A 26,012-nucleotide genomic window follows, 5' to 3' on the forward strand; every position below is an offset into this window, starting at 1 on the left:
AAACCTGGAGAAAGAGCAGTTTGGCTTGAGCCTGCTCTGTGTGGCCCAGCAGCTGTGGATGAGCTCAGAGCAGAGGTGGGTGAGCCACTGTTTGCCCAGTGTGGGCTGGGCAGACGTGCTCCCTCAGAGTCTGTACTTCACTGGGGATCAGTGGAAGATTCTCCTGCATGAACCTTCCTCCCAGCAGCTGAAGCACTCCCTGCTCTCTCTCCTCTCCAGCTGCCGTCAGCTGCCCCGAAACAGAGCTGGTTTGGGGTTTCCCCACCAGAGCTGGTATTTCAGAACTTTGTCGCTCGGGAGGTGTCGGAAATGGTGCTGTCTCTCATGAATAAGGACAAGGTAAGTGCTGGCACCCAGAGCTTTGACGCTGTGCTGGAAGAGGAGAGTGCTCTCATTCCCTGAGTGTACAGCAAAGCAAGTTATCTGCTGCAGCACATGCAGAAGAAAATGTCTTAGCACCTTCTTCTGCAAGATGGTGGAAATCTTCCTGTGCTGGGAATTGTCCCCATATTTTGGCCAGGCATTGATGGTGTCTATCCCAAAGGAGTTTCCTTCTCTTGAAAGCTCTGGATTGACTGGAATGTTGAGGGCTGTGCAGTTCTTCCCTGCTCTCATGCTTTGCCTTGGGTCTATAGCACACCCTGTGTGTCCTTGGTTAATCTTGGCTCCTGGTAGGAATCTCTGCCAGTTTGGCTCCCTTTGTGCAGCTCACAGCCAAAGCTCAGGGGCTGAGCCTTCTGCACTTTATGCTGGAATCACTTCTCATTAATGGCATTGGCCCTGCAGGAACCGTGTTCTGAAAGAGCCCTGCAATCAGAGTGATGGAGCAGAAGCAGTGAGAGGCCTTTAGGTGCCACTTGAGGCTCCTGCTCAGCTCCATCCAGCTCTGCTCAGCTTTTCCAAAAGCAACACGGTGCTCTGCTTTCCCTTTGCAGAAGCACAGCACATCCAAAGCCATGTGCTCCTGGAGGTTTCCACCTTCACCTGAAGAAATTGGCATTGTTTTGCAGTTTCCCAAGAGAGCTGAGAGGGAAAAAGTTGAAAAATGTCAATTGTGTTCCACTGTAAAGAGGAAAACTTGAGACCATTTGAATTTCAGTCCGGGAAACATTTTCTCAAGTGAGGCTTGTGCCAAGAGTGGGCTGGTGGGAGGAGACAGGAGGGAGTCCAAATCACCTGGTTTAGACTTTTGGAGAGCATTTTGGTGCTCAGGGGTTGATGAGATCAGTGTGCTAGAAAATGCATGTGTGCTGTGCACGTGTACCCCAGAGGGCCGAACCTGGCCTGCTGGCTGCAGGCAGGAATGCCCAGCAGCCCAGCTTGCCTGCACAGGCAGCAGGAAGCCCTGGAGAGCCAAGATTGGCTTTGCATACTGGAACCACACTGTCAGTCAGTGCTGGTCCTGTTTCTCCAGGCAGAAAATGCCTCTGAAGCCCCACGGTCAATAGCCACCGCCTGTCTGTGTTTCTGTCACTTTTGGCAAGCTGGTTGCTCTCATGGTTTTATGATTCTTGCTTGCTGCTTTACTGCCCATTTAAATTCTCTTTGCCATCTCCTTGTTTTAGGGATTGTCTTGCTGTGTTCATTCCTTCTTTTGCTTTTCAGGTTTGCTTTTATTCTCAGTAAGACCACAGTGTTTGGTCTCCTGTCTTGCTGCTCTGCCTGCCTGACTGTATCCCCAGAAGGTCCCTACCCAAACCTGATCTGCTGGAAGGGAATTTCTTCCTTCCCCCACAGTAATGGGCTGGTTTGCTTTTAGGTAGCACATTCCCCCTCTGGAACATGACCACTTCATGGCTGTGTGCAGGCAGAAGCCAGCAGGTTTTTTGGCCTTGTTGAATATGCAGGTGACTTGGTTCAGGTGCTGTGTCTCCATCCTGCTGGTGCTGACCTGCTCGGCCCTTCCTTCCCAGCAGGCACTGCCCTACTGCCCCTGGCCAAAATGCTGGAGCCAGAGAGAAGGGATTCAAGTTCAGCCTTGTGAATGATGTGCCTGTGCCTGCTCAGCTGAAAGTGCTTTGGAAAAGGGGCAGGGGAGGGATGTTAGCAGGCCATGGACAGGTCTCCTCTCGTCCTGTTTCCACAAGTGGCAAAATCATAATTTCATGTCTTTGCTGCAGTTTCTTCACGTGGTGAAGGTCTCCATGGAGAGCTCCCCTTACTTCCAGCTGGTGAGCTCCAGCGATGCGTACCGTGCCGTGCCCCCGGGCGCCTCTGCCCCTGTGCGCATCCGCTTCACCCCCAGCAAGAACAGGGTGAGGCTGGAGGAGCCAAAGCACACAATGATCTCCACAGCCATTGTTTTGCCTGCACTCTGGCTCCAGCCCATTGCATGCTGTGAGCTGGGCTCCAGGCGTGGGCAAGCAGCCTGCAGCCAGTCACACCTTGGCACTGCTGGCAGGCACTGCAGCCAGGCCTGACAGGCTCTGCTTCCCCTCCCTGCGCATTGCTGAGCATTGCCAAGGGAAAATGCACAGGAAACAGGGTGAAAATGACAGAGGGGTGTTGATAGATGTTGGGCCATCTCTAGGTCCAGTGGAAGGGGTTTCATTCTGATGAAAAACACCAGAGGAACAAAGAGGTCAGAGAGCTTTCCTCCTTCCTGGACTGCCAACAGCTTCCCTGCCTGCCCCTGGGCTGGAGCAAAGCCGGTGCTTTGTCACCCCCTCTGTTGTGCAGCCTTGCAGCTGTGCTGTCCCAGAGCACAAGTGAGCATGGCACAGCTGCAGGGCCAGGGCAGAGGATGTGCTGTGCCCGTGAGCCCGGCCTGGCACAGGCACACTGGGCCCTGGGTGCCCTTGGTCAGCAGGAGGTTGCTGAGCTGCAGGGCACTTGGACACCTGCCTGAAGGAGCTGGTGTAGGGCAGGTACAAGCTGCAGGCAGAGCTGTGAGCCCAGAGGCCATGGCAGTGACACTGCTGGGGCTCTGTCTTCATGCCTGTCCCTGTGCTTGCTCTGTCAGCTGGCACCCGTTCCGTGCCAAAGGTGCTTTTGCGGGGAGGTTTGAACAGCAGTGCTGAGGCCCTGGCAAGTCTGATCTCAGTGCTGGGATCTGGAGGGTTCATGTTCTGATCTGGAGGCTTGTTCATACAGAAGGGTTGAGGGCGTGGCATGGAAGGGAGGAAGCCTTGCAGGGAACAAAGAGAGGCCCTTTCCAACAGCATCCTGCTACCTCTTAGCACCGTTCTTCTCCTGACTTGGTTGGACAGGCAAAGTTAGAGGGGAGTTGTGAGGCAACTGATGTTTCTGCACCAGGCCAGAGGTGCAGGATGTCTTTGGGTGCAGCTGTTTTCTCCTCTTCCTTTTGCTGCTTCGAGTCAGTTGAACACTTTGTCCTATTCTCAGACAGTGGGAATATAGAAGCCTAAAGAGCTATGTCCTGTGTTCCCCAGCTCCATGTTGCTTAGAAGGGGCTTAGGAATTCTTTAACATCATTAAAGTTTAGAGTAAAAATGATGGTGGCCTAGGGCTGTTATCTCTATGACCCAAGTGACACAAGAGCTGAATGCCACTGAGACAGATTTTGCAAAGTGCACTGGTGCCTTTAAAATGTGACATAGTAGTAGAACTTAGTGTTCATGTGAGGGTGCAATAGGTAAATTGATGCCCTGGAAGGGGTATAGGAAATGGTTTTTCTTCTGCCATGGGGATGGCACTAAATGTCCTGTGCTGAGCCAGTTTCTTTTCCTGCAGGATTATTGCCACGAGCTGGTGTGCCTCACTGCAAGGGAAAGGATCGTTGTGCCAATTCGGGCCATTGGTGCCCGAGCTGTGCTGAACTTCCCTGCCCAGCTGGACTTCTCCAAGTGTCCAGTCAAGGTCAGCACCCAGCAGACTCTGCTGGTGCGCAATGTCGGTGCCCGGGCAGCTCGGTACCAGCTGAGAACCCAGAGGTGAGGCAGCTCATCTGTCCCTGTGCAAACACCTTTGGGTGAGAGCGGAGTTGGGAAAGAGCTACAGAAGGAACCAAGCACCGGATCTGCTGCCCTGCAGCCTGGCTGGAAGTGAGCAGGATGGAAGGCATCTGCTCTTGCTTTCAGTGGCCTTGGAGCTTTCTGTGTCCCAGATTTCCTGGAGGCTGCTGGAACATGTTGGGAGCCGGCTTGCACCCTGCTGAGCACAAGCAGCTTCTGAAATGCTTCCTCAGCACTGTCAGCCAAACAGAGCCATTCTCTGGGAGGCCACAGGCACGTGGCTTTGCAGTGGTCCTGGAGGGGACCTCTGGAAATCATCTGAGCAAACACACTGCTCAAAGCAAGAGCAGTGTCTGGGGGTTGCAAGGTGCCATTGGGAGACATGGACCTGTCTTTAGATGCCATACAAGAAAACAAACATGTCAATGGACCTAGTTATAAAAGCAGAAGAAAACAACCTTTTAAAACCCCCTCCATACCTTATCTTTTCTGCCTGTCAGGTGCAGTAGTGATTCATTGAGAGGATGGATCTAACAGGATGAGAAGTGTCTTAAGGAGCAGCTCACAATTAACAGAGAAAAGCCCAAAATTTAGCTTTCCAGGCCCATCTCTTGACAGCGATTTTAATTTGGTTCTTACAGTGTCAGGGATGTCTCCTTCACAGCTCTTCTAGCTGTGGGCTCAGGGAACAGTTTAGTGGTGTTGGCTGAAATTCAGAGGAGTTAAGTTTAGCTGTGGAGCTTGTGTCTTTGGGTCTTGGGGAGCCAGGTGTGTGTGAGAGATGACTGCTACAGCAGGAACAGAGGAGTCTGGTGGGTAGAGCCCAGGGATGGAGGCGATGCGGGGGCTGATTTGCACTCAGTTTTTCAGTCCTGACAGCTGAGTCCTGAACTTGGCTGGATCCTCTTCTCCTGATAATTTGAAAAGAAGAAGACACCTTGTATCTCAGGCAAGCCCTGAAGTCATCCCTGGAATGTTATTCCCATCCTGCCACCTGAAGGCAGGAGCATGTAACATGGGGCAGGAGTGGGAAGGGAATGGAATGGAAGGTAGTGCTGAAGCCTGGCCAGGGATTCCCCTAACTGGCAGCTTCTCTATTGCAGTGAAATTTCTGGCCAAAGACTAAGAACAGAATGCTGTGCCTTGCCCCCAGCAGGCCCTGATCCCCCCAGCCCCAGCAGAGCTGCAGCAGTGCTGGCATCAGCCCCGGGGCAGATGCAGGAGCACGAGCACTGATCTGGCTCTGGGGCTGCTGGGGCCTTGTCTTTCCTCCCCTCCCTCCAAAGTCTCACGTCCTGCACATGAACATTGCTGGCCCAAGGCTTCTCCATCAGCCAGCAGTGATGTTCTCACCAGTGGCAATGGGAACAGGTCAGCCCATAATTACAGCAAGAGGTCCTTAAGGAGCAGAACCTGAAGCGAGTTCATCAGCTGTTACTACTGACATGAACAAAGTTCAGCTTGCCAGATGTTCTCTTTGTTTTTGTGTGTGATGCATTCATCAGCAAAGTCCCCAGAACACATTTGATGTGACAGATTGACCAGCAACAAAGCACCAAGGCCAGGAACTTTTGTTTCCTCACTGGGGCTGTAGAAGGGCACCAAGCCCAGCAGCTGCTGGGCAGAAGCACATTTCCCCTGAGCTGTCCCTGAGCATCAAAGCACAGAGTCTTGTGTTTGTCAGGCAAGAGCTGTTTACCTGGTGACTAAATCCTGATTGCTCCTGTTAAATCCAAAGTGCACCAACGCATCTGCATCATTATTTCCAACACATTGCACAGAGTTTCTCTGCTGGGCCAAGCAAACAGTTACCAGCCTGCATGACAGCCCAGAGTCCCAGACTGCATTGCTGGTAAACACACAGAAACCTCCGGTTCTGCCTCCTTGATGTGCTCCTGCTCATGGTGCTTCATTTAGCTGGGATTGGACCCTTCAGACTGTAAATGGCATTGTCCTTTTGGGTTTCCATGTCACTGTATTGCTCTAATCTGCATTTGCACTCTTTCAGAGTTTTGATTACTCCTTTTCTTAGAGCAGCTTTCATTGAAATGCTTAGAAAAGTTGCCCTTTTTCGGCTAAATCATGAGGATTTCAAATTAAAATAAACCAAAGAAGCACACTGCAAATTCAACAGGAACTATTCCTTGGTCTTCAGGGAAAAGTTCCTTCTCCCTGTCTGATTGCTAGGCTGTAATCTCCCAGGACAGGGAGTGCCCTACCATTTGCATCTCTTGAGATGCGATTTATAGGCAGTACGAAAAGAGAAATTCCTGAGGCAGTCAGTGTCAAGTTGTGCATGCAAATAGCTCTGAACCCTCTCTGTGCTTTTCACAAACCATTCTCTGATGGGATTGCTGGCAGTGGGAGCCTTGAGCCTCATTGCAGAGAGCTGGATGCAGAGTATGGGGAGCTGAGGCCCTTTAACCCCCAGGATCTTGTCAGCAGTGGCTCAGTGGCTGTTTGTGATCCTGTCTGTTCTGTCTCTTGTGCTGCCTGTGCTTGGTTTGCTCCCTGCTTGCCCAAGGGAGCTGCAGGGAGCTGCAGTGCAGCAGGAATCTCATGGCCAGGCGTCCCCAGGCCTGACCCCTCTCTCTGTGTTGCAGTCCTTTCTCCGTGGTGCCGGCCACAGGAGCTCTGGGCGCTGGTGACACCGTGCAGGTGACAGTGGCATTTCACCCGCTGGCCAGCGGTGCCCATTGCGGCTCCCTGGCCGTGTGCTGCAGCTCAGGTGAGTGCTGGGCCCTGCAGGGCACAGGACAGTTCTGCACATGGCTCCCTGCTGTCCCATCCCCTGCATTGCCTCCAGAGGTGCCTCCCCTGTTCAGCCTTACCCCAAAGCAAACTGAGAACTGCTTGGTGTTTAGGGGCTTGAGAAAGGCAAAGATTTTTGACTGCTGTTTTGCTGGGACTTGCTGAGTGGAGGAAGGAGGAACTCTGATTCTCCACTACCATGTGGCTATGCCTGGGTGAAGTTTTATTTGATTCCTGGGCAGTGCTGTAGGTGAGGTCTCCATCAGACTCTCTCCAATGCAATGGATTTCTTGCACACCTCTGTCCCATATGCTGCTTCTCCACTGGCTTGTCACAGGCCCTTTTTCTATGTGGCCCTTACACATAGATGTAGTTTCTGCCTAACAACATTTTCAGGCCCTCAAGTTCCTTTTTTGTGACAAATCAAAACGAATTCTTCCCTGACCCCATTTCCCAGGCTGTTCAAGCTGTTGCAAGCCTCTCACATCTATCTCCCATTTGATTTCTAGACTGAGGGATCCCATTCAGTAGAATATAGAAACTGCTCTGTATTCACTAGTCTTTCCTTTGTCCCTTTCTTATTTGATCTGAAAAGCTCCAGCTTGGTTTTTCAGATCAGAACAATATAAAATATTTAAAGTCTGATGTGGCTGTGGGTTTGGACAGGGAGATGATTTTCATGGTGCTCATTCTGTAGTGGTTTGTCACATTGCAGAGCCAGGCTGGTTGTGTTTCCTCACCTGTGTCCCCTCCTGCTGTGGGCTGTCACTTCACTTGTTCCTCTGGGCCTCCTTTTGCTGCCCACCTGCCCCCAGGCATATTTGCTGGTCAGCAAGAAGGGATCCAAGGGATCAGGAGAGACAGGAGTCTCCTGGGATGCTCGGGGAGAGCCTGGGCAAGGCAGGACTGAGCAGGGCTCCTCAGCCCTGTCACCTGAAGGACTTGGATGCAGAAATCCTGGTGATCTGAGTGGGTCACCGGAGCACATGGACCAATCTCCCTGTCCATCCTGTCCCCTTGGGGCCAAATCTCTACAAACACCCTCAGAAATAAGGTGTTTTAGGAGGTGCCCAGGACATCCTCACGCTGTACACACAGAGCTGAAGGATGTGATCAAGGGAGTGGTCCACAGAACTGCTCCTTCAGCGCAAAACTGGGACACTTTCTTCTGTGCCCTGTGCTTTGCTCTGTTCCTTGTGCTTCCATCAGCCAGTGAGCTGAGCAAAGACTCCCCTTTGCTTTGTTCCAGGTGAAGAAAGAATCCACACAAAGCTCCAGGGAGAAGCTGTAGATGTCATCGTTGGGCTGAGCACAAATTCCATGGAGTTTGACAAGACTTTCACCACCATGTCAAGCCACAGAACCCTGTTCATTGAAAACAAGAGTAACATCACAGCCCACTTCCAGTGGAAGGCTTTTGCTGCTGAGAAAGAAGAGAATGAAGAGAAGAGGAGGTTGGTTTGAAAGATGCATTTCAGTGGGATACAGGCCCAAGACTGAAACTAACGAGTGGCCTCAGGGGATGTTGGTGCTTTTGAATGGTTTTGGCCAAGTGAACCATGCCTGGCACTGGGGTGTGTGTCCCTGGGCTTCAGGAGCTCAGCACTCAGCATTCCAGGTCATTTATACTCCAACCAGGGATGGCATTTTGGGAAGGAAAGATTGATTGTGATGACCGGATTTCCTCAGGTCCTAATTGTGCTCTTGTCTCTCTTATCTTGTTTCTACCTGACCTGGCAACATCCGTAGACATTTCCTGAGTTGCCAGTCCCTCTTTCCAAAGGTGATACACCCTATTTTTTCCCTTTAGTTCCTTCAAAAGCTCCTTGCCCATGCGGGCTGATAGTGTGTCCCTGTGCTGCTGTCAGAGAGGTTTCGTGCTCTCAGAGCAGAGAGGATTTTTTGTGAGAGAAGATAGTGCAGGATCCTTTCCCTCTCAGGACATTCTAGTGCCGTGCACTGAGATGGGATCCAAAAAGCTCTGGCTCATGAAAAGGTCTCTCCCGGAGTTTGCTGTCTCCCTCCTGCACAGAAAAGTTCCTTCCCCTCTCAGAGCCTCTGTTTTCATGCATATTGCATATAAAAACTTGAATGTCCCCGAAGGGATTCGGTGCCTGAATTCATCAATTTCCTGTGGAATGCTCTGGGATGCTCTTGTGAAAGGCAGAGGAGGGAACGGGGCAGGTCCAAAATGGAAGAAACAAAGAGTGATGCTGGTAACACGTAGCTGCAAGCCAGCTTTGTCTCCCCTTGCCAGGGAAATGCTGCAGTGGGTGCTCTGTGATCTTTCTGTGCCCCCCCGAGCAGCTCAGTGGGAGGAAAAGCCACTTGAAATGGCTGGTTGATTCTCCCTCAGCTGTGGCAGAGGCTTTGAGGCAGGAGGCTCTCTGGAGGGATGCTGGCTTTGCAAACCTCTGCTGAGCTTGCAAGGGTGGAGTGAAACTCCCTGCTGGGCCGGGGAACAGCAAGTTGTCCTCTGATCCCTGTGGGACCCTCGTGGCTTGGGCTCAGTCTTTGCTGGGGAGCTGCTGCTGCTGCTCCTCCCCAGGTGCTTTGCTCTCCTGCGCTGACACTTCTCTCTGCAAATCTGTGGCTCATGAAACCATCTGCTGGCCTTGTCTCTCCCTGGGGCTGCAGGCAGTGTTTGCTGCGGCCGCCCAAAGAGGTGCCCCAGGAAAACTTCCCAGAGGAGAAAGAAACAGAGAAGGTGAAGGGCTTTTGTGGAGATCACAGTGCCCTCCTGAGCAGCATGGACCAGGAGAAGATGGCAAAGGTGCAAGAAGACCCCATGCTGTTCTCTGATGACATTTTTTTCCTTGAGCCAATGGTAAGTGATAGCTCAGAACATTCTCTTCCTCCTCCTCCTCCTCCCACCCTACTCCCTACACCCACCCCTTCCCCGGCTGCGGTCACTGGGCAGATCCTCAGCTGGCTCCATGTGCTGGCAGGGAGGACATGGAGTTTCTGGTGAGGCTGCAGGGCTCGCTGCTGAAAGCATTTGTGCCCTGCAGGCTCCAGGCAGGGCTGGGAGCCTGACAAAGCCCAGCTCTGCTGCCAGGCTCGAGCTCAAGGCACTGCCTGCGTGTCCTGTCAGTGTCCCAGGGAGCAGTTCTTGTAGGCAGGGGCTCCCCCCACACGTGGGGCTCAGCAGAGGCTGTTGGAGCACTGCCAGCTCACACACTGACCTGAAGCTTGCAATTGTTCTCTGGCAAAAGGAGGCCAAATTCAGCCCAAGGTTAATGACAGAAATGCCATCCCCTCCTGTAACCATGCCTTGCACTATTTCTGAGTGTCCCTTCCAGTGTCATCTGTGAGCCTGGACACCAGGGTGGAAGGCTGAAATGGGCCTTTGGAGTTGTCCTGCACACAGGGACAGAAAACCTTTTCCTTTTCTGGTGATGCAAGCAAACTGCCACATGCTCCCATCGACCAGAGCCTTTATTCTGAGTACTGGCATTGTGAGAGATGATGAATGCCTGGTGTCTGCACAGTGGAACACCCTTCTCATCTTGGAGTAAACCCTACAATAATCCCAGCCTCTGCTTTCTTTCAGTACAGGTTAAACTAATATTTTTATTTCCAAGGAAGGGGATCATGTTCTCTTCTTGGTTACAGCTATGGTCCATCTAAGGCCAAGAGCCAGCAGGGCACAGTGGCAGTTGCATCCCACTGTAGCTGACAGCAGCATGATGTGCCCAAGAGCTTGTGTCAGAGCAGCAGGAATATTGTGGAGAGTGGGAGCTGATCAGCTGAGCATTGAGAGCTGTGTTGGGCTGGGTTTGGAGTGTTTCCTTGGCTCCTTGTGCTGTTCACTCATCAGTGATACTCTAAACAAAGGCTTACAGGAGGGTGGTGAAAAGAAGCAATGTGAAGTTTGCAGAGCAATGTTTTGCTGTCTCTTTCTGCTGCAGGAGGGAGAAATTGGGCCGAATTGTTTGGCTGAAATGAAGGTGACCTTCAAACCCCTGGAAGCACTGGAGTATGGAAGTGTGGCTTACTGCAGCATCTCAGGTGCAGCTCCTTTGCCCTGCCTCTCTCCCCCTCAGTGAAGCCATGGTGCCAGCCTGAGCCCACGGGGCTCCCATGGAAGTGCTGGGAAGGGTCCCTGGTCAGCAGGGCAGTGCTGGCACATCCCCCCTGGCCCTGCAGCTCCCAGGGAGTCTCCCGTGCCAGGCCAGGGCTCAGAATGCTGTGTGTGCCTGAGTGATCCCAGAACAGCCCAGGCAGTGCAGGGAGAGGTTTTCATGCCATGGCTTTGCCAGCATTCCCTCAAAGGCCAGAGAGCTCCAGAGCAGAACAGCTTTAGTGAACAAGCACTCAGCCCCTGCAGGTGCCTGGCCTCCAGGATGGCTCCATTTGCCATGGATCCATCATCAGGAAGCAGGAGCTGAGTTAGAAATGGGCTCCCTGAGCCTGGACCACCTCCCAGTGCCCAGACAGCAGCAGAGCAGAGGGGGCTGAGCCCCACTGAGCCCGGGCTGTTGGTAGAGGGAGCAGCCTTGGCCAGCAGCTGCTTCTCTCCCTGTGTGGCAGTTGTCACCTTGCAGCTCTCAGTCTGTGGCAATAGAACACAGTGCTGAGTGTCACAAGGGGAGCACTTGGGCAACAAAGTCCTGTGCTCCTGGGCCAGGGAGTTTGGGAATTGCCAAACTCTGTAGGAGCTTTGTGCCTTCACTGAATGATTTCAAAGCTCCTCTAGGTGCATGGGAAGGAAACCACAGAATCACAGTATGGTACGGATGGAATGGACCTTAAAGATCATCTAATCCCAAGGCCCCTGCCATGGGCAGGGACACCTCCCCCTAGGAGGGGAGCTCCAAGCCCCATCCAGCCTGGCTTGGAACACTTTCAGGGCTGGAGCCTCCACAACATCCCTGGGGAACCTGCTCCAGTGCCCCACCACCCTCACAGGAAAAATTTCTTCCCTAATACCTCACCTAAATCTCCTTTCTCTCCATTTCTACCCATTACTCCTTGACCTGTCACTACAGGCACCAGAGATGTTTTAAACTCAGCAAACTGGTGGCTCAAATTGGAAAGCAGCCCAGGGAATGGGTTAGAAATTGCAAGTCAGCCTCAGGGGATATGTCCTGAGGGAAGAGAAGGGTCCATATCTTCTCCTGCAGCATCAGGAGCTGGTTGCATCCAGCTCAGAGTCAGGGACTAGCACTGAGGCAGCCTGGAAAATCCAGTGTAGCAGAGGGAATGATTGTACTGCAATGGACATCTCTCCCCAGGCCGTGAGAGCAGGCTGCCCCTGCAGCTCAGAGGGGAAGGCCAAGGAGCCTTGGTTGAACTCAGCTCTCCTACTCTGAACCTTGGGAATGTTTTCATCAACACCTCCCATGTCTGTGAGGTGAGCAGCAGGGCTTGGGATGGATCCTGATGGCTCCTGAGGCAGCAGCAAGCCTGGTGCAGCTGTGGACTTGCTGCCAACCTAGGCAGCTGTGAGCAGGGAATATTTGATGGACTGCTCAAATCTGGGGGGTCACAAAGGTGTGTCAGTTGTTCCTGAAGCCCCAGTCCCTTCTTTTGGGCAGCCTTCCTTAGGGATCAGCTGGGAGGCTTCCTGCAAAACAACCCCTTGGCACATGAAACCAACACTGTCTCCCAAAGCTGCATGTTCAGAGGCTTGTGTGGCAGTGCCAGACACAAGGCACCTTTGGACTGGGCTCTGCAGAAGCAGCTGCAACAAACTGGCTGCCTTTGAGCTTCAGCCCACTGCCAACAGCTCCCAGCCAAGTGTCTTCTGCTTATTGCTGCAATCACAGGAAATCCTTGGGAGTTCTCTCCCTTGCTGACCAGTCCCTCTGCACACTTCAGCCTCGGTGCATCTCTGGCTCTAGAAAGAGAAAAGTGTTCCTGGGAATAAAGCAAAGGGGTTTTCTACCTATTTGCCTCTCCCCCAGTAGAGTCAAGCTTGCAAAACTTCATGAGGCACTGCATCACGGCAGACACTTTCAAAAGCTTGGCTGTGGATGGGAAAGACATGCTGAGTGTTCTCACCAAAAGATGGTGTTGTTTTGATGCTGATGCCTCATTCTCAAGGTATTGTTTTCATGGTCTGGGAAAAGGTGAATGAGCAGATGGTGCTGTTGGAGCTGTGCTCACTGGGGCAGCAGCAGCTCTGGGGTGATTCCCTAGGCAGCTGCAATCAGCCCACGTTGCTCTCAGCACCAGCTCTCAATGCGCTTGGTGCTGCTGAGCAGAGGGGCACTGCTCTGTGTCCATGGGATAAGCCCAAGGTGACTGCAGTTCTGTGGAGTTGCCACTGCTCTGCATGAAAACCCAAAGGCAGAACTTGTCCTGTTTTATCTTTGGACTTGTGCCATTCAGCAGCACAAAGCACCTTCTGCCTTTTCTGGGTGTTCATTGCATCATTAGACAATAACTCACAAGAAGGGAAGATTCCACACGTATTTCCATTTTGCTTTCTTGCTGCTGCAGGTGAAACTGATGAACCAAGGAGCTATTGATGCTCCCTTCACCTGTCTCCCTTCAGCCACCAACCTGGGCTTGCTCTTCAAGTTTGCCCCCGAGGAGGGCATCATTGCAGCAGGTGGGAGCCAGGCTGTGCAGATCTCCTTCAGAGCCACCGTGCTGGGGAGCTTTGAGGAGGAGTTGCAGTTCAGTGTGGCTGGATCTCCTAGGCCTGCCATCCTGACCATCAAGTAAGGACCCTGGGAGCTGGGTGGGCACATCTGTAGCTGTCTCTGGGACATCCCCCACCTGCCTCCTTTTGGGGTGGAGCAGAGGAAAAAAATGTTTCCTGAGGTCTGAATCTCTGCTCTGCCGCTGGCATTGCTTTAGTGTCAGGCTGCCTCCTGCCCTGTGTGGTAGCTGGGAGCTGGAATGACTCCTCCCTGCAGGGATCTCCGTGTGCCTTGGGCCATGGCAGGCAGTGGGATGGATCAGCTTTGGGCAGCAGCTGCTCTGGGATGTCCCACCTGAACACCCAGCAAGGCCCCCAGGGCTTTGCAGATGGGCCAGCCTGGCTGATTCTGCAGCAGCAGCAGTGTTTGTAAAACCTTGTGTGAATACTCCATGCCAGATGGGCAGCAGCAGCCTCAGCTCACCTCTCATGGCCATGCTGTGGGGCACAAGCTGTGCCCCCAGCTCCTGTGCACAGAGGGCTCTGGTGCCTCCTTTGCACAGCCAGCAAAGCGCTGATGTGGGAGTCAGGAACTGTGCCAAGGACTTGGGCACCATCCCATGGGCTGATGCCAGGGCAAGAGACAATCCTGGCCCAGGCACAGGGAGAAGGGCGGATCATAGGGGAGGCAGAGCTCAGTGCTCAGCACCACAGCAGCGTGAGGCCTTGTCCCTGCCAGCCTGAGCCATGTGCTGCAGGATAATGGAGTGGAAGCAGGAGAGCTGATGCTGGCTGCTCTGCAGCTTTGGAGCTGGGCTGCTGCTCTTGGGCGGCACTGGCTCAAGGCAGTGAAGAAATGAAAGCAATCTGCACTGGATGATACCAATGAGATAAGGGAGATGGGTAAAGAAGAACAAGGAAGTTATTCCTTAGCAAGAGAAAAGTGGTGAGCAGGTGTGCCCATAGTGGAGAAACAATGATGCTGCCTTTGTTTTTGAAGGAAAAGTGCTGCTTTTTTCATTTGGAAATCAAGAGGGAACCTTTCACCATCAAATAATTGATTCTCCTCTGTCCCTCCCCCAAAATGGCCATGGGGTGTTTGTGCATAAGCAGCTTTCTCCTTGAGCAGGGGCAGGTGTCTCTTGTTGAGATGTGCAGAGCAGAGCCAGGGGCAGTCCTGTGAGTACAATAGAGGACACAGCTCACTGGTTCTTGATTTTGAACCAAAAGGCAGAGTGGGCACTGATTGGCATCAACCATGAAATCAACTGGTGAATGTTGTGCAGCTTCAAGTGCTGATTTCAGTGGATGTTGGTGGCTTTTGGAGTGTGTCTGCTGAGTTCAAGGGCAGGTGAGGGGCTGTGCTAAATTCAGGACAGCCAAGTTTGGTTGTTGAAGCTCTTGCTCTTGGCTGTGCCAGCTGGTGCACTGCTGACAAGCTGGTCCTTTTCCCTAGGATTCATCTGTGCCCTGGGTAGAACTGTTGCTGCTCTTTTCAGAGGATCTTTGGGAATGCCCTGGATTCGTGTCTCAGAACAGTGTCTGTAATGATTGTGTGGGTCAAACTCTCTTGAGAAAGCTCCTCCATGGGAGCAGCAGTTGCAGCTCAGAAGGAGCAAAGCAGGGAAGCTGTGGCTGGAAGGGCTGCTTACAGAAGTTAGTGGGGACACCTGGATGTCCATGCCATTGCAGATGGGGAAACTGAGGCACGGAGCCATGTCTGGGTGTGTGTTCAGGGTCCTTCATGGGACCCCCAGCAACCCGGGGGCTTCTCCTGCCTGCCCTGTGCCCAGAGCCCATCAGGGGCTGTTGGCTGCTGCCCCTTGGCTGGAGCTGCCTCCTGTGCCCAGGGCCCTGTGCTGAGCACACGGGGCTGTGTTGGTTGGAAACCCAGGGTGCCCTGAGCCCGGGTTTTGTGCCCCCGAGCCACGACAGCCGGACCTGTGCAATGCCTTTAACCGAGCCATTGCCTGCTCTGTCCTCGGCCTGCAGGGGCAGCGTCAACTGCACCCAGTTTACACTTCGACCTCGCTGAGCTCGACTTCGGGGACATCTCCTTTGGTGAGTGTTCCCTGGGCTGGGACACAGCCTCAGGGATCTGTGCCTTCCAACAGAAAAGCATCCCTCACTCCTGCTCTGCCCCAGCAGCCTCTTCAGGCTGTGAACTGCAGGGCTGCTGCTGCTGCTGCTCAGGGGGCATTTTGCCATTGTGAGATCCAATGGAAGCAAGGAATAGAAAGGCAGAATTTTCTGGTGTCTCTGTGCTGCTTTAAAAGACAGATGTCTGCCAAGGAAGGTGGGAATCTTGCTGCAATGGAAAGGTGAGCCCCTCCCTCCAAATGATTATCCCTTTGAAATGACAGGGCTCCCAGGCAAAACTGTGGGAAAGGGAATAACAGTTCTTTGCTAGACTATCTCAGGAGAGCACAGACAAGAAGGCAAGAACAGACATTTCCCAGATGCCAAGTCCTGTTTTTCCCCTGTGGTGGAGGTGTGGTGAGAGCAGGAGGAGCTGTGGGCTCTGGCAGGGCAGGGATCCCCCCCAGCCGGTGCGGGAAGGGAAGGGAAGGAGGAAATGCTCCTTTTGCAGAGCCCTAGAGGGCAGGGGATGCGGGCAGTGCCCAGCAGCAGCAGCAGCAGCAGCAGCAGCGGGGCAGGCAGGCAGGGTCGGTGCCAGTGCTGAGCTGCAGCCAGGGCAGCCCCGGGCCAAGCACAAACCTCCCGCAGCAGCAGCGGCCGAGCTGCGACCCCCGAGCGGGAGGAAGGGAAGCTCCGCTCCCTGCCCAGCCTCAGCTCCCACTGCACAGCCGCCCACGGCATCACGCCACAACTCCCAAAAACCCCCAAGGGAAAGGCCCAGCCCAGGGCCAAAACCGCCCAAAACCCCCCAGAACCCCTGTCCCCCTTCCCAGACCCAGGGCACCGTTCACTGCCAAGCCTAAAGCCAGAAAAATGAAGTTCATGAACTTCTGAAGGAAACTCATTGCCTTTCTTGAGCTGCTTCTTCCCCAGCCTGCATCACCACGGAGGTGCTTGTCAAGTTGACTTTGGAAGGAATGAAACAAGAAAGGCAACAGACGGAAATATGGGTCTGAAGCAGGAGACTGATCCTGCTGAATCCAATTTCATGCCTAAGGGCTCTTCGGCTGAAGGCAGCTGTTGTATCTTTGCTTCTTTGTAACTGTTGACTGTTGTCTGCATGTGCTGGCCTCAGTCTCATTGGAGGTTTTGACATCTGGGTTTGTCCTTTTTGTGCCTCTCTTGCCTCCCTGCTGGAGTCCCTGCTGGAGCTGGCAGTGGTCACTTGGATGGGCACAGAGAAGCTCTGGGCTGCAGCTGCAGTTGTTTTTCCTCCCCATCTGTGTCCCAGTGACTCTTGGTGAGCAGGCCTGGGGAGAAGTCTCCTCCCCACAGAGCTGGCCAGCCCAGCCAGATGTGCAGTGCAGAGCAGGCTGTGGCTGCTCTGCGCGCTCTGCAGGACATCCCCACCATGAGTGGCTGTATCTCTGGCTTTGCAGGATGGAAAGCAAATCTCAGAGCCAAAGCGGGGTAAACCCTTGCAGGGAGCACTCTCAGTGCGCAGCACGGCTGTGATGTCCCTGTTTGTGGGCTGAGGTGGGACCTGGTTCCTGATTGCTAATCTCAAAGCAAGGCTCGGCTGTGCCCCCAGCTGAGTGGGCTCTGAGCTGTCGCGTGCTCAGTCTGTTTGGCCCAAAGCAAGAGATGCCTTAAGGATCCTGCAGAGAGAAGCTGCATTAGGGTGCTTTGCATCACGTTCTAGTTGCTGATCCCATCCTCACTTTCTTTTGCTGTAGCTTCTTCTCACTGACAACTCACTCTTTATATGTCTTGAAAAAGGTGGGAGTGTTGGCAGGCTGAGCAGGGAATTGGACAGCTTGAATTCTCAGAGTAAATGCTGGGTCTGGGTGCACACTCATCACTGAGAAAGAACTGGTGCTGGTTTGGGGCAGGTGAGGGAGCTTATCCCCATCCCAAAGAGAGAAGCTTGCAGTGTTCAGCAGGGCTAGGAGTGGGCATTTTCAAGGCTGCAGTCTGGAATCTGTGTCAAAGGGAACTAAGTGACGACTAATTCCTCACGCAGCTTCTGGGTAAGCTGTAGTTCAGATCATAAAAAGCTCAACTCCAATCCCACTTTGATCGTGCCAGGATCTTGCCCCCAGGATCATGCCCTGCTGGGTGCCTGAATGGCTATTTGTGTCCTTGCCCAGGCTTTCCCTACACGCAGCGCTGCCGCCTCACCAGCAGCTCCGCGGTGCCCCTGACGTTCCAGCTCCGCATGTCGGACGATGGCACGCAGCCGGCTGTGGACAGCGTGGATCAGATCCGCAGGGACAGCGACCCGGCCTGGAGCAAGGGAATCCATTTGCATGTGGAGCCCAGGGAGTTCACCATCAATCCCAGCGGAGGCACCATCCTCCCCCAGGGACACCAGGACATCGAGGTACGGCAAGAGCCCGGCCACAGCCGCTGCAGCACCAGGGCTGGAGCTGCACTGCAGGGTGGGAGGGCTTTAGCTCTGGTGCCAGCTTGGAGCATGCTGGCACTGAGAGATCTGCACTGCTGGGAGGCCTCTGCTGGCTGGCTTAGTCGGGATGTTCCTCAAGGAGCACTGCTTGCTTTCCAAAATCATATGCTGAGCTCACAGACCTTATGGTCAAGGCCTGAAACCATTCTTGTGTTTTTGAGAGCGATTTGATTGCAACGGGGCAGAGCAAGGATGAGGGCAGAAGGTGGCTTTTAGAGAGATGTCATTGTATCAAGCAGTGAGCTTTTCTTCTTGGTGTCATTTCCCCCCTCCTGGGGAGCAGAATGATTTGTGTTCACTGCAGGAAGCTCCAGTGGAGACAAAAAAATCTGCAGCCATGTGTAGCAGTTCAAATTTATTGTATTGATTCCTTGTTAAGTGGTTTGTTCTGTTGTACCCTGTGTTGTCCCCGAGTTAGTTTATCCCTGGGTTTTACCCTCCCTCAAAGCTGTCCCTCATGCCATTCCCTGCCCCTTGTTCCAGCTCTTTCCCTGCCTGTCAAACCCAGCCCCTTTTGTTCCCCAACTTTCTTTGCCAATTTAACCTGGAGCCAATCCCTGTCTGCAATGCCCCTTTGGAATTCCCCTGTTCCTGGAGGCCCCATTGGCCCAAGTGAGCCATCCTCCCCACCCTCCTACGCAAAGTGGCCCCAGACACTTGATGTAATCCCTTCAGTGCTCCCCTGAGGATTCCCTTTTGGTTTGCTGTTTGTATCCACCCCCTGATTTGTGTCTGTACAAAAGCCCTTGCACAGGAGTGTCCAGGGCTCTTTTGGCTCCGATCCTTTTGCTTGGAATAAACCCTTTCTTGTGTAATTTCAAGACACAGATCCTCCTCCTTTCTCCTCTGCCTGGTGCCATTGGTGGCTTGTCTCTTGCAGTGTAGAGCAAGAGGCTCTGGGGGTTCTGCCTGTGGTCAATGCCCAGCCTGTGGCAGTTCTGAGGTTTCTGCCTGTGGTCAATGCCCAGCCTGGGGCAGTTCTGAGGGTTCTGCCTGTGGTCAATGCCCAGCCTGGGGCAGTTCTGAGGGTTCTGCCTGTGGTCATTGCCCAGCCTGGGGCAGTTCTGAGGGTTCTGCCTGTGGTCATTGCCCACCCTGGGGCAGTTCCCCACTCCTGGCGTGGGGCCGGAGTTCTCAGAGCCAGCCCGGGCTCGGGGTCCCAGGGCAGCCATGAACTGCCCAGCACCTGCTGGGCCACACTTTGCCCTCAGCCTCCTGCTGTAAAGCTGAACTCATTGTGGTCAAGTCAGATTTCCTCGGCATGGATGTCTTTGTAGTCAGCTGAGAAATTGGCCCCTTAATTTGAATGCAGTGGTGCATGCAGCTGTAGTCTAATGTTTTAATGTAGCTGACCTGTGCCCTGATAGCAAGGTGTGTTTAACAAATGCGGTATTGCCAGAAGGCTTTTGTTACTCTGAGACTGTGCTCTACACATGGAGCAGCAGAAGAATGAAGGGCAAATCCTCCCTCAGGAACTGGAGGATATCACCCGTGGGTAATGAGGTTTTTGAAGGAAGAATTGACAGTTCTTCTCTTCCACCAGGTGACCCTGTGCTCCAACACGGTGATGGAGTTCTACCGGAGATTGCTGGTGGACCTGGAGGGTATTGGCAAGGGAGTGGCAGCCCTGATCATCACAGCCAGGTACCAGCCCTTGCCTGGCCTCCCCCAGGCACTGCCTTGCCCAGGCTGTGCTGGCTGCAGCTGCCAAGGAGAAGTGCTGCTGAATGCCCTCATGTTGTGCCAGCTGGACACGAGAACAGCAGTGCTTGGGCAGCAGCCTGTAGTGAAAAGCACGTTTGCTCCCAGCCCAGCACGGTCCTGGGCCCTCTTCTAAAGGCACCAGGAATGATATCATTGATTGGCCTTGTTTTTGGTGCTTGAGGTGTGTAGAAGTCCATCCGAAAATCCTTCATTTTTTGCCTCACAATTGTCATGAGAAAAGACTACCGAAGAGTTAAAAGTGCTGAGCCGGTTGGGAAAGAAAGTCTCCTGCTTATCTAGTGTGTTCACAAGTGATGTTTGCAGAACACGCCATGCTGTACTCGAAGGGGGCATGCTGCCCTTTTCTGGACAATTGAACTGGACTTTCTTCCAAACTCCTGACCTGGCTGGACTGAGCTCTGGGGTGGCTCCCCCCCGCTCCATGAGAAGACCCCTCTTGCCTGTCTTCAACCACCGTGACAGACCAACAGAGATGCGAATCCCCTCATCAAGGAACCAAGAACCCCTCTGGCACCCTATTGACACCCCCATGGCACCACCATGGCACCCCCCCGGCAACCTCCTTCCAGAGACTGGGACTGTACTCCCTCCCAACTCAGGGAGGGGGAAAACTTAACGTACATGTGAGCATTCGGCCATGAAAACAATGGACTTCTCCCCTCCATGGAAACCTAATTTCAGTTACCTTCCCCCAACCAAGAACAGTATATATATTGGGGTTCGGCCCGACTGTCCTTTGAGATCTCCCCAAGACGTGTACCAGCGAGTTTCGGCGGCGGGACCCCGAAGACATCACGTCTTGGTAGCTATACCCCATTCCCTGACCTTCTTTCCTCCCTTTTTTTTTCCTTGTCTTACCCTTCTCTTCCCCGGATCCCTTAACCAAACGCATATTTAGCTGTGGTTATAATCAATAAATTGCACCTTGTTGATTTGTTACTGCAAAACACCTGTGCCTCTTGTTGGTTATTTTTGCACCCAAAAATCATTCGTCACCCGTTTATTTCGGGCGGACCTTCACATAATTGGCGTCACGGACAAGGATTCCAGCAGCCAGTGAGATTTTGCAGGTTTTGTGTAGTTTGTAACCTCTTAAAGACTACACACGCCGAAGCCAAATCTCATGCTCGATTGAGCACACAGGCTCCGGAATTGACACAAAAGATTTTTTCGGTGCAAAAGCAGGGGAAATTGTTACTGTCATTACTGATACTGATTTTACCGGCACGAACACTGGCACTGATACTTCTCCTGATCCTGATATTGATGCTGTTACTGATATCGATACCGATATTGATACTGTTGTTGTTGTTGTTGTATTTGAATTGAATCTGAACCTGTTACTGTTGTTTTTGAGGTGAATTTGAACCTGTTACTGTTTTTTACTGCTGTATTTTGTGTACCTGGACAGTCTAAAAGGGAAGGGGCAGACTTGAAGTAATTAAGCAGTGCCTTTTAGACAGATATTGTCCCTTCACCTACACAGGGAGCGAGGGGCGGCCCAGCGAAGGCTGAGTGGCTTTTTCCCTGTTCTAGGTTCTGGTCCCCTCACAAAGAAAACATTTCTGTGTGTGTGTGTTCATGTGAGTGCGTATCTGTACTGTCTGGGAAGGAAGAGACAAATTTGAAGCAACCTCACAGGGCCTCCCAGACTGATTCTGTCTCTTCAACTACCCAGGGAAGCAAGGGGACAGTGGAAAGGCTGTGTGATTTGTGTAACTTAAGTTAACTCCCTGGTGTAGCTTTGGTCCCCTCACAAAATGACTAAAAACTTCAGTGCAAAAGGTAAAGCTGAATTTTATGCTCTGCTTGCTAAACACAATGCCACACCTTTTCCGGGGGGAGAAGAATGGGCAAACTGCAATTGGTTTAACTTAGAAAATGTTATTGATAGAATATCTTCTTTGCAACATGAAACAAAATTTAAACTGGGCAAAAATAAAGCCATCCTCTGCTCAGTCTTGGGTGCCTGTCTCACAGCAGCCATAGAAACTCACTTTAAGCGAAAAAGTGAGAAAAATGCTATCATAGACTCCCTCCAAAACCTAGTTTAAGTTTTGCAAAAACAATTGGATGAAGAAAGAAATGTAAATAACTTGTTACGGACTGCCCTGAGAGAGGAACATGTTAAAAATTCACAGAACTCTGATTCCTCAAAAGAAACAGAGGAGAAAAAACTCCTCACACTAGTCAAAATTGTTCTCAAACAGAATTAACCCTGATGAAAAATTGCGGGAAACACTGCTGTAACAACATAAAACCTCTAATTAAAACAGAATACAACTATATCAATAATGAAGATTTTAGCCCGCACAAAACCACTAAAGAAATCCCGTACACTGCTACTGAATTAACAAAACTTGCAAAGCAGTACGGGCTTCTCCCCCAAAAATCTGAAACAGAACACATTTGTCAAGTGTCTCTCACTGGGGGACATCAGATTCTCTTGTCAGAACAAGGAGCCAGCGGGTGCTGGAGACATGGGGTGTTCCCAACAACAGCAGACAGACGCATCCCATGGTCCCACAGCACACAGCTCATTGGGCAGGGGAACTTAACCCCTTGGAAAGGAGAGACCTTTTGGTTGGTACCCTTGACCAACTCCTGGAAAACATTCACAAATCCGGCTGCCTGCAATTGATTCATGAAAAGAAATTAATTCCTGATTTTGAATCTCCAATCCAATCACCTGTAAAGCCTGAAATTATGACCTCTTTAACTCAAAGGCTTCCAGGAACACTTAAACCTACAGCAATTCTCCTTCAGAAAACCATAGTAGCTCTGTCTCCTATAGAAAGACCAGATAAACTTCTTAGTAACCAGAATGACCCTTTTGTTCCCCTTTATGACTTGCTGAGAAAAAGAATAAAATGGGATTGGACTTCTTCTCAGAAGGAAACATTGCAATTGCTGATTCTTGAAGTGACAGCTCACCAAGCACTGGACCCTATCTATCCTACAGACCCCTTTCAGGTGGAGTGGGGATTTGCCTCCTCACAACTTTCAGTAAACATTTGGCAGCAGGGTCCCGAGGGTCTGACAAAGCCTGTTGGGTTTTATTCCTGTGGTTTCAAAGATGCTGAGAAAAGGTACACTACCTGGGAAGGGGTGTTTGTGGTTGGCTTGGCTCCCAGGAAGGTGGAGGAGAACTGGGCAATCCAAGAAACTGGGAGCTTGGGTAGCAGCCAAAATAAACCTGCCTCTGTGACTAAAGCAACCCCTCCTCTCTCCCCCACTTCTGCTAACAGAGAGGAACAGGACAATGCCCAGGTTGGGGAACTGTTAACTGTTTGGAGTATTTTCCAAAGTGAGGGACAGAATTACTTTCTTGTCTGTATTAACACCAAGTCCTATGCTATGTTTATATTTGGGTTGCTCCAGGCTGATGCTTTTAAAAGAGCTACAGGAGATAATACTGTAAAAGCAATGCAGGGATGGTTTGGGATTTTCCTAAACCCACAGGAAATTCAATCTGGTAATGTTTCTCACTTTACTGTCAAAAGTGTGCAGGATAGGGCAGAAGGTGAAAAGATTAAATGGACTTCTCACACCTCTTACTATAGATGGGGGGTAAATGAGTGTTCCAAAATCACTGCTTTTTGCCAGACAGCTCCAAGCACAATTCCTTCACTACAGGGAGCAGATGATTTTAAGAACCCAGGGCATTACCCTGGACAACCTGTTTTTGGTGGACCCTCTGCTGCTGTAGGGGAAGTACCACTGCTGTTCAAAACCTCTCTGGCAATTCCATTGTTCTAACCTTTTCTGCCTCTTCGTGGCAGAGTCTGTTGTGTTTACTTTTTCAGAAAAACTCCGAGGGACATGAAGACCTGACAAACCATGATAACACTAGTGATGAACAACAGAAATAATGTTTTTCCTTCCCCTTATGGTAACACCAGGTGATGATATTATACATTACATGTAAATTAATTGAACTTGAATAAATTGGCTGTCACAATTAGAGATTTGACCAAATTACAGCAACTACTGCAGTCATTCTTATTGGCTTTTGCGAACACACCAGAGACTGCTATCAAGCATATTACCAAATTGGGAAAGAGTGAATGTGGATGATCACAAATTGGTAATTGATGCACTTAGTGCTACACAGAACAATGTTTCCTTAGCCCTCAGCTGTATCCAGGCACAATTGTAGATGCAATCTGTCTCTGCTGCAATTATAAGAGAGGGGGAGGAAGGCACATTCCCCACAGAAATTCGGAAAATAATCTGGGACAGTGCCACTGAATTTGAAAGAGAATTCCAATCCTGGTGGAACCTGGTGAACTTTACCTATGATCCCATTTCAAACACAGCCACTGCTTTTGTCCTAACCATACGCAATGCCTCTGTACATTTGGTCTTCCCTGTTATTGCATTAGGATTAAACCATGACGGAGCTGTTCTCTATCCTACTGAACATAGGGGATGGGCCCGTCAGGTCGATGACAAATGGCAAACTGTTAACCTGGAAACTTGTGTTGTCCAAGAACAACAAGAGTTCATCTGTGAAAGCAATGCAATCATAGATCAAATATTTGTTTAGACATAGAGCAAAATATCTGTCATTTCAAGATTGGTCCACATGAGGATACCCAGACAGCTCTTATATACATCGGCAATGGCTGTGCATGCTTTAGAACCACATGTGATTCTGTCTTTGTAGAAGATGTTGTAGTAGATGCAAAGAATCATTCAAATTTTTGTGCTTGTAACTTTACTAAGATAGTAGGATGCGATTTCTCTTATGAAGCTCCAGTTACTTCTCACCACCTACTGCAATCCAACTACACGCTGATCCAGAAGCTGATGCCCACTCCTATTAGAATGAACCTCAACCTCGTGAGACAACTATTGCTCCATCAAGACCTGATTGACATCCTCGAGAAAATCAAGGAGGGAGGACAGAAGACCCTGGTGACTGTTCATCACAACGTGAGACAAATACACCGGGTTATGGAGAGGGTAAAGCAAGAGGCTGAGCATAGGTGGTGGGATACTCTCTTTGGGTGGTCACCTACTGCCACAGGTGTTCTGAACAGTGTGTGCCATCCAATTGTTGTTCTTTTGATCCTAGTTACGCTTGGCTTTATCTTGTCAGCAGCCCTATTCATTTTGAATTGGAGAATGATGAAAAAGCTTAAGAGACTGTCAGCTGTAGTCAATGCACACCGCTTAGCTGATGTACTCAATACAATAGATGTCCCCAAAACACTTGATACGAAACAGTTATGAATCAAGCATATGTGCTTTAGAACAACTTCTTAAATATCAAGTATGATTTGCAGAAAGTTACTTTAATTTTTGGAAAATAATTTTAAAAGACGATGATATTATTATGATTTGTTTGTTGTTTTGATTATTTGTGATTTGTTTTAATCATTTTGAAATTGTTAAACAAATGATATTGCTTTCAGTGATGAATATTTTTTGAAATTGTTAAAATTAATCATAATTTTTTGAAATCGTTATAAAAAATAACCACGTGTGAAGTTGTTATGATGATCAATAATAATTATGTTTATGTTTGTTGGTTCCCCTTTTCCCTTTTTCTTTTCCTTCTCTTCCCCTTTTATCCCCTCTCTCCCGTCATCCCTACTTTTCCGGGGTCATGCTACCAACGTGCAACAAGTTTCGAAGACACTCTAGAGCTCTGCTGATGAAGATTCCTCAAGACAATCGTGAGTCACGGGGTCGTGTAGAAGTCCATCCGAAAATTCTTCATTTTTTGCCTCACAATTGTCATGAGAAAAGACTACCAAAGAGTTAAAAGTGCTGAGCCGGTTGGGAAAGAAAGTCTCCTGCTTATCTAGTGTGTTCACAAGTGATGTTTGCAGAACACGCCATGCTGTACTCGAAGGGGGCATGCTGCCCTTTTCTGGACAATTGAACTGGACTTTCTTCCAAACTCCTGACCTGGCTGGACTGAGCTCTGGGGTGGCTCCCCCCCGCTCCATGAGAAGACCCCTCTTGCCTGTCTTCAACCACCGTGACAGACCAACAGAGGTGCGAATCCCCTCATCAAGGAACCAAGAACCCCTCTGGCACCCTATTGACACCCCCATGGCACCCCCATGGCACCCCTCTGGCAATCTCCTTCCAGAGACTGGGACTGTACTCCCTCCCAACTCAGGGAGGGGGAAAACTTAACGTACCTGTGAGCATTCGGCCATGAAAACAATGGACTTCTCCCCTCCATGGAAACCTAATTTCAGTTACCTTCCCCGAACCAAGAACAGTATATATATTGGGGTTCGGCCCGACTGTCCTTTGAGAACTCCCCAAGACGTGTACCAGTGAGTTTCGGCGGCGGGATCCCGAAGACATCACGTCTTGGTAGCTATACCCCATTCCCTGACCTTCTTTCCTCCCTTTTTTTTTCCTTGTCCTACCCTTCTCTTCCCCGGATCCCTTAACCAAATGCATATTTAACTGTGGTTATAATCAATAAATTGCACCTTGTTGATTTGTTACTGCAAAA

The 26,012-nt window shown here is 51.0% G+C and overlaps 1 protein-coding gene across 1 annotated transcript; it reads left to right on the forward strand.

Moving 5' to 3' along the window:
- The first annotated feature begins 309 nt into the window (after positions 1-309).
- LOC134420899 (hydrocephalus-inducing protein homolog) lies at positions 310-26,012 on the forward strand. Its single transcript, XM_063161306.1, has 10 exons — positions 310-339; positions 2,121-2,255; positions 3,694-3,893; positions 6,518-6,642; positions 7,915-8,119; positions 9,303-9,438; positions 13,113-13,296; positions 15,250-15,318; positions 17,487-17,719; positions 19,347-26,012. The coding sequence occupies exons 1-10, from the start codon at positions 310-312 to the stop codon at positions 19,638-19,640; spliced, it is 1,611 nt and encodes a 536-aa protein (XP_063017376.1). The 3' UTR covers positions 19,641-26,012.

Source organism: Melospiza melodia, chromosome 7 (assembly GCF_035770615.1).
Source record: "Melospiza melodia melodia isolate bMelMel2 chromosome 7, bMelMel2.pri, whole genome shotgun sequence".
NCBI lineage: Eukaryota > Metazoa > Chordata > Aves > Passeriformes > Passerellidae > Melospiza > Melospiza melodia.

Bases quoted from the DNA above. Each gene is read 5' to 3' on its own strand.
- LOC134420899 (XM_063161306.1), top strand. From the start codon at position 310: ATGGTGCTGTCTCTCATGAATAAGGACAAG. The intron at 340-2,120 runs GTAAGTGCTGGC...TCTTTGCTGCAG, and splicing joins CTCTCATGAATAAGGACAAG to TTTCTTCACGTGGTGAAGGT. The intron at 3,894-6,517 runs GTGAGGCAGCTC...TCTGTGTTGCAG, and splicing joins TACCAGCTGAGAACCCAGAG to TCCTTTCTCCGTGGTGCCGG.